This window comes from Panthera leo, chromosome D1, assembly GCF_018350215.1.
Source record: "Panthera leo isolate Ple1 chromosome D1, P.leo_Ple1_pat1.1, whole genome shotgun sequence".
NCBI lineage: Eukaryota > Metazoa > Chordata > Mammalia > Carnivora > Felidae > Panthera > Panthera leo.
This window is the reverse complement of record NC_056688.1, coordinates 109,161,350-109,168,609: the sequence shown is the minus strand read 5'-3', so window position 1 is coordinate 109,168,609 and position 7,260 is coordinate 109,161,350. Positions and strand designations below refer to the sequence as shown.

General features: G+C 52.9%; 1 protein-coding gene across 1 annotated transcript; it reads right to left on the bottom strand.

The window, feature by feature from the left end:
* Nucleotides 1-1,681: 1,681 nt before the first annotated feature.
* Nucleotides 1,682-4,276, bottom strand: LOC122200801. Its single transcript, XM_042906558.1, has 4 exons — nt 4,222-4,276; nt 3,449-3,823; nt 2,736-2,913; nt 1,682-2,087 (listed from the first exon to the last, which is right to left on the bottom strand). Exons 2-4 carry the CDS (start codon nt 3,758-3,760, stop codon nt 1,927-1,929), a joined length of 651 nt encoding a protein of 216 aa, XP_042762492.1. The 5' UTR covers nt 3,761-3,823; nt 4,222-4,276; the 3' UTR covers nt 1,682-1,926.
* Between the last annotated feature and the right edge of the window lie 2,984 nt (nt 4,277-7,260).

The following is a 7,260-nucleotide window of genomic DNA, read 5'->3' as shown; positions in this document are numbered from 1 at the left end:
CCTTGGGGCAAGGAGGTCTGGAGGAAGAGACAGACCCTCCACCCTTCATTTACTAGTTGGGCCCAGTTTCAGAGTCCTCCACCCCTCCCACCCCCACTCCCTCCCACCGGTGAATTCCTCCTGGCCCTACTGTCCTCCTGGTTGGGTCTGGGACCCTTTCTCAGTGCCCCCACAGCTTCCTGCATTTCCTCATCCTACGCTGTCATTGCTGGTTTACTTGGCTGTCTCCTCACCAGCATCTCTGGTGCAATCTGGTCTCCACATTCTCGGCATCTAGCCTAGGACCCGGCTCAGAGCAGGGCCTCAGACATGTATTTCATTCATGCACACACATCCGAGCGCTGAGTTTGTGCCAGGCTCTGTGCTAGGCACTGGTGATGCAATGTGTGGAAACACAGGCCTGGCGTTAACTTCATGGAGCATCCAGGCTGGTGAGAAAGCGAGAAACACCATCAAGCCATTTAAGCCACGGATGTGAAATGATTGCTGCAAAGAAGCGAGGCAAGGCGTGTAGGGAGAGCCAAACGAGGACTGACTGAGCCCGGGGAGTCCAGGGTGGTCTCCCTAAGGACGTGTAATTGAGCCGAGTTGCTGGATGTCTAGTGACTGGCCGGTCGAGCTGTGCTGTGTGGGGTGGGGTAGACAGAGGAGTGCGGAAATGAGACCCTTTACAGGGATGGGGAGCTGTATAATGTAAGAAGCCCTCACAGCCTGAGGCTGTGTTAACAGGTGTGCGGAGTGCGGGTGAAGAGGGGGCAGCCTCTGCTAAGGGCAGCTGAGCCCCCACCTTGACCAGGAGGCTTGGCTCCTGTGTACGGGCAGGACCAAGAGGGGGCCCATCGGGGAGAGCAGACGGGTGTGTGGGGAAAGCCAGTAACTTCTTTGTGGGAATGCAGGTGAGTGGGAGGGATCCTGGGGCTCAGAGAGGCAGGAGAGGGTGGGCGTCCAGCGAGGGGCTCTGGGGTGAGACTTCCATGTGGAGTCCTGGCTCCTTCACATTGGGCAAATGGCTCAACCTCTCATGCTTCAGTTTACCCATCTGTTAAACAGGGATGTGAGGAGAATAATAGCTCCTGCATCAAAGGCTTGAGGGAAAGTTAAATGAGTTAAATCATTAAAGCACCTGGAACAATGCCCGCCGCATGAAGGGAGCACGATCAACGTTGAATGACGGACTGTCGGCCACCATTACTTCACCTTTATGAAAAATATAATTTTGAACAAGCCTCTGAAGAGATGGCATGGGCTGCTTGGGGAGACAGCACATGCTCTGTCATTGTGGAATGACAGGACCCAGGCACCCACTGGCTTTTTGTAGCCTCGGCCCAGCTTGGTCCGAGAGCACCAGATGGGCTGGGCTGGGGTAGGGGCTGCAGCGGTTCCAAAGAAAAGGACACGGGGGGCTGGGAAGGTTGAGGGACACACACAGAATCACCCTGAGGGCTCTGGCCCTGGGCCCAGGGTGGTCCTTCCCGGGTACCACCAGCTCCCATGGTACTCAGCAAGTCCAGGCAGGGAGGCCCAGTGAGCCCTTTCGGTGCTCAGCAACTCAGCTCCCCTTGCCGTTTTTCTAGAAGCCAACCTAACCAACTTCTTCCCCAACTTAAAACACTCCTGGTTTCTATCACTCCCAACTACCCCAGATTCCTCCCGGCCACCTTCCCTCTTCTGCCCCCAGGTGCCTAGGCCACCATAGGCGCTAGCTTCAAGGATCTCCTTCTTATCACCTGAACATACCTTGCAACATGAGAGTTCACAGATGCACCTTATATACCTAATGCGGGCATTAACTCACTAAAACCTCATGGCAACCCCACACGTGAGCTCTTATCGTTCCCACTGGCCCTGGGTCCAGCAGAGAGGGAGTCTGCAAGGAATGGTCCGCAGCATCCCAGGAGAGACTGATGGGGTTCAAGGCTGAGGTGGTCATGGGGAAGTAGTAGACCTGGGACTGGCCAGTGACAGAAGGGAAACCCTAGGAGCAACCAGAGACTCCCCATCCTTGGAAATGCTAGAGCTGCAAGGAGTTGGTTGGACCACAGCAAGAAAACAGGAGCGGCAGTTATGGCCTGTTGATGGAGCAGATCCTGGAAGCAGGAAAAGATTAACCCTGAGCAGATGGGGAGGGAACACCAGGAAGCTTTAGGATAAAGGACCATCCAGCTGAAGGGAAATCTCTCGAATCACCTAGAATAGACAGGGGATGAGCTGAAGGAGCCTTCTGTCAAGGATTATCAAGGTTCTGGAGGATTGGAGGTGGGCTCAGCCTAGATCTCAGTGGATTGTGTTTGATGCAGGGGAGAGCCCTGGGCAGGAGACAAAGATTCTGGTTGTAACCCTGCCACCAGTGTTATGCAAGCTCCTTCCCCTCTCTGGGCTCAGTTTCCCTGATTGCAAAATGTCAGTGGTAGTGGGTTGGACCACTTGGCCTGGAAGGGACCTCCCCTCTCTGGCATTTTGAGCATCTCTGGGTCCAAGACCCAGCTGGCCAGTGCCTCTCAGGCTTTGGAGGTTGAATGTTGCCTCTCTGAGGCCCAGTGTGAGGTAGGAAGACCCCACGTGCCTAGTACTAGGTTCTGGGTGGGTTTGAAGTCTCCCGGAGGATGAAGTCCTTAGCCCTGGACAAGCAGGGCCACCTTGGGCCTTGGAGACCTGGCCTGTGTGAACATTGATGGAAGCAAGCACCATCAGAGGCCATTCTCACAGTTCTGTGCCAAGTGCATGAGGGGACTTACCATTGGAGAGATCCGCAGGGCTCCGAGGTGTGTAAGACAGACCCCAGGTCATCCTCGGAGAGGTCTGCACAGCCCGCGGCTGAAGCAAGTACTGTCTCTTTATACTCCTCCTTAGCTTCAGCCTGGAGGAAAACACCCCAGCAGTGTCCCACAGACTGCCATAGAGGGACGCCACAGCCTGGAAAAATACCACATTTCAGAGAATCCCAGACTCACAGTTGGAGTGGGGGGCCCCTTAGTCATCCGCCTTGGGTGACTGAGACCTAGTACAGAGAATTGAGTGGTCCAAGTGACACAGCCATCGTTTAGTAGAAGTGGACCCTGAACCAGGTTCCTGGCTCACAGTGCAGTGACCTTTGTGTGCCTTGTAAAGGCTGGCCTCTGGGACCAAGAGGCAGAGAAAGAGCCCAGGCCAGGAGGCGGTGTTCTGGGAACCAGTCTCAACAATGTACTGACTTGCTGTGTGAGCTTGGCAAATAACGTCTCCTGGAGGGATGCCTCAGTTTCCACTTGTGTTCATTTAAAGGCTTGGCTCTGGCAATGGATACCCCTAGGAAGAGCCGTTCAAGATTCCAGGGCTAACTTCTCCAGAGCAGGAACCTCTCTCCTTTGCCAGGCTTGGTGCTCACAGCCAGGCTGGGTTGGATCCACCTTTGGGTCCCCAGCCCTGGTCCAGAGTAGGGGCCCAGAGACGTCAGGAATCTATACATCACCTTGGGCATGGTCAAGTACTTCACAGAAGTCTTCGGTGAGTTCTGGTCAAACACCCTTGTGATTGTTACAGGGAGAGTGCAGGCACCATTAGGATTGGGCAGGGGAATCCAAAAAGCTGGGTCCACATGGCTCTGGGGAGCTCTGCCAGAACCGGCAAGCCATACGTCCATCCAGAAACTAGCTGGTGCTTGTAAGCAGTCTGGAAAAGGTTTGGTCCCAGAAAATTCCAGAGAGCTGGTGACCTGTAGGAAGCTTTCGATGGAAGCAGACATTTGCAAGTAGCAACCTAGTTGGTTGGCCATAGAGTCCATGGGATCCAGAAGCTTGTCTGGAGTGATTAACGGTCCGGAAAGCCCATCTAGGTCTGGACTGTCCTGGGGAAGAAGAAGCAGATGCCATGCTGGAAGAGGAGATGTCTGGCTCCGCTGTTGGGTACAGGGCAAGGGCCAGAGGCTGACACACTGTGCCAGCTATTCTCAAGGTTAAGGAACACAGGATTGACCTCTGGCTCCGAAGCCTACATCATTGGGCTCTGGCTCATCGCTCTCCAGGAACATCCCATGTGACCCTGGTTAAGTCACTACTCTTCTCTGGGCCTCAGTTTCCCTTTCAGTTTAATGGGTGTTCTGGAGAAACTGATCAGGGGCCTTCCAGCTAAGATCTTAAACCAACCCCAGGCTAAGCCCGGGACAAAAAGGCTAAGGCAGGAAGCTGGAGGGGGGCACGGGTCTCCAGAGACCCGGGGTAGCCCCGCCGGCAGTGAAGTTCTCACCTGATGTTTTCACTCTGTGGCCTTGTCCAGAGAGGATCCCCAAACGCGCTAGGCCTGGCATCTTGTTTCCTTCCAAGGCTCCTATGGAAGAAGAATCTCCCCTGTTGGAGGGAGGAGGAGGGGGACGAGGGGCAAGGGCAGGACCTCCTTTCTCATGGTTGAAATTTCCCTAAAGTGAGTGGAGGGCGCTAAAATGGGGGTGGGGTATATGGCACGGGGGGCTTCCCGGGCCCAGGCTCCGCGCCGGGCTCGCGGCTCGGGGGCGGGGGCAGCTCCCGGCCTCTAGCGGAGCCGCCACTCCGCCGGTTGCCTTTAAAAGGCGCCAGCGCGCGCGCATCAGCAGAAGGGCTGCGGCTCTCTTCCAAAATAGGCAAGAACTGGGAGGCCGCGGGAGACGAGCTGCGAGCAGCGCGGACGTCACCAGGGGCCTCCCTCCCACCCCCGCCTGCATCACGTCTCCGTGGCAACGGCGTACCGCGGCCGCAGATGAATGAGCTAGAGCTAGGAGAGGAGGAGCGCACCGAGACGAACGATCCCTCTTCCAGCATCCAGGCTGCCCTAGGGAAGGGGATGCACACCCGGCGCTAGAAGGAAGGGGGCGCCCTCTTATTCAAAAAGACTCCAAAACCCATTCATTCCCAAATGATCCTTCTGTGTCCCGGAAATCTGGAAGCTACATGGTCCAGGGACCCCTGACCCTTCGGTTCAGGGCTCCTCCAGCCTCAGAGCTCCCCTTTACCCCCCTATCCTCTCTTATTCCGTCAGCTCTTTCTGTTCCCCAAACTTTGCGGAAATATCAGACATCGTGTGTCTTAGCGCCACCACGTGGCCAATGGTGGCGCTGCGTCAGGAGTGCTTGCAGCTGGGGTCTCGCCGTCTATGTCGCCCTCTGGCGCTTGCTAGTGGGAAGAGCACAAAAGATCTTAGTCTTCGCATAAGGACTAATTAACAAAGGCATCATTGAGACATTAGTAAAGTTTAGTGAGTGCTTTCGATATGTCTAAGTTGATAAGTGCTTCATTTCATTCTCACAGCAGCTCTGCAATTCAGACGATGACGACGATGACGACGATGATGATTACTATTTCGATTTTACGGGTGAGAACAGGCTGAGGGAAGTTGCAGCTTGCCTAAGATCTCCCAACTGTAGGGCAGAACCGCCACCTGAACTCGTGCTGTGAAAAGCAATTGTGACCCCCTCACTTCCAGATCAGTGGTTTCTGTTGGTCCACCCCATAGTCTCTTGATATAAGCAGCACAACACTTATTAAAATGATTCCCATTTTACAGGTAAAGAGACTGAGACTCAGAAAAGTGAAATGTTTTGCCCGAAGTTTCAGCAGCCATGGATAGAGCCCAGGTCTCTAAGCCCCTGATCTAGGGATTTTTAGGCAGTGGAATAACAGGGAATTCAGCACACCCCTGTGAGACCCTTAGTAAGAGAGACTGAGGAGATAGCTCATCCCGGGCTACCCCCCCCCCTCCATTAGCAAATGCCCAAGGTCAGCAGAGGAGCAGGGACTCGCCCCCACCTCCCAGGATTTTGAGAGTTCATAGGAGTTAGACGCTTGTTTATCTCTGCATATATAAAAATGTGCACCGTGCATCATTTTAATGCCATCTTTTTTTAAGCTTATTTATTTTTGAGACAGAGAGAGAACAGGGGAGGGGCAGAGAGAGAGAGAGAGAGAGAGAGAGAGAGAATCCCAAGCAGGCTCCAAGCTCTCAGCACAGAGCCACACGCCGGGCTCCATCTCACCAACGATCTCACCAGTCATGAGATCACGACCTGAGGCGAAATCCAGAGTCCCACGCTTACCCAGCTGAGCCACTCAGGCACCCCATTAGTGTCATCTTCTAAGAGACTCTTCCTACTAATGCAGGACCCCTTGCATTTATCTAGTATTGGGCTGAGAAGACGCTTCCTGGTTTCAGCTTGCTGCTTTTAAATTGACCTGCCCTATTTGCCAGTGAATAACTGTTCTCAGGTCTGTTGCTTTCTTGTTTTTCCTGCGGAGATGCTGACTCCATGCCAGTCTCGGGGTGGCGCCGGGGGCGGGGGGATGTTGTTAGTTTGTTTTTACTGGCTTGTCTTTTGGAGCTCATGGGTATACCATGTTATCTAGTTTTGTTGCAAAACTCTGACCATGTGATTTGATTTTATTATATAGTTGCTCTGTTTTAAGTGGAGATTCAAAATCTGGCCTCCACTGCTGCTGCCTCCCCTGTTATTCTTAGCTAACCCACTTGGGGATGCCAAGGGTTTGAGTGTAAACCATTAAAGGGAATCCAAGAGGCTGGTAGTCACACTTTCTAAAGCTCCAGTTTAAAGACACTGCTTCCAGTGTGGTTTAGATTTTTCAGGAATCTGAACCATCAGCAATGGGCACATTTCCCCATTTTGTTGACACTCACTCCACTTACCGGATCCTGGACTTCCAAGGCCCATTAATGGCTTTCCTGTCCCCATTCAAAGGACACCAATTCAGTCAACATCTTTCCTTCATCCTGGATGGTTCTGTTGTTTTCCCATGAGCTTGTTAACAGGATTTGCTGCCATTATGGCAATCCTAAAAGGTCTGGAGAAATCCATCCATTTATTTACTCTAGACAAAGTAAATCTTTATCTAGATTCACTCAGATGTGTATCTAAATAGCTTCTCCTAAATGCTTTCCTACTGTTTCCTCCAGTAGGAAATGCTGAAGGATATTGGGGTATTCCCTCTTTTTGATCCCAAAGTTTTTCTCCCAAGGTGTGTTTACAGTTGTCTGCATAGACCCACTCTGCCTCTTGATATGAATCTCCTCTGGAATAGCCAGTCACTCCAGGAAGTCCACAGAGTTGGGACAATTTGGGACAGTTGGTAAATTCCCTCTGCACTCACTATTCCACCATTGGGTTATAACCATCCATGTTTAATTTCTTACCCATCACATATCTGCCCCCAAGTGGCTCCCATGGGTATGCTCCATGCCCAAGATTTTAGTATCATAGCAGTGAGGGTGGGGATGGGCACAGGAATGTGGCCTCTCAGTTGG

Coding starts and splice junctions, on each gene's coding strand:
- LOC122200801 (XM_042906558.1), bottom strand. CDS start 3,760: ATGGACTCTATGGCCAACCAACTAGGTTGCTACTTGCAAATGTCTGCT. Junction 2,914..3,448: donor AGTACTTGACCATGCCCAAG/GTGATGTATAGA, acceptor GTATTTTTCCAG/GCTGTGGCGTCCCTCTATGG. Junction 2,088..2,735: donor CCCTGCGGATCTCTCCAATG/GTAAGTCCCCTC, acceptor TCCTGCTTCCAG/GATCTGCTCCATCAACAGGC.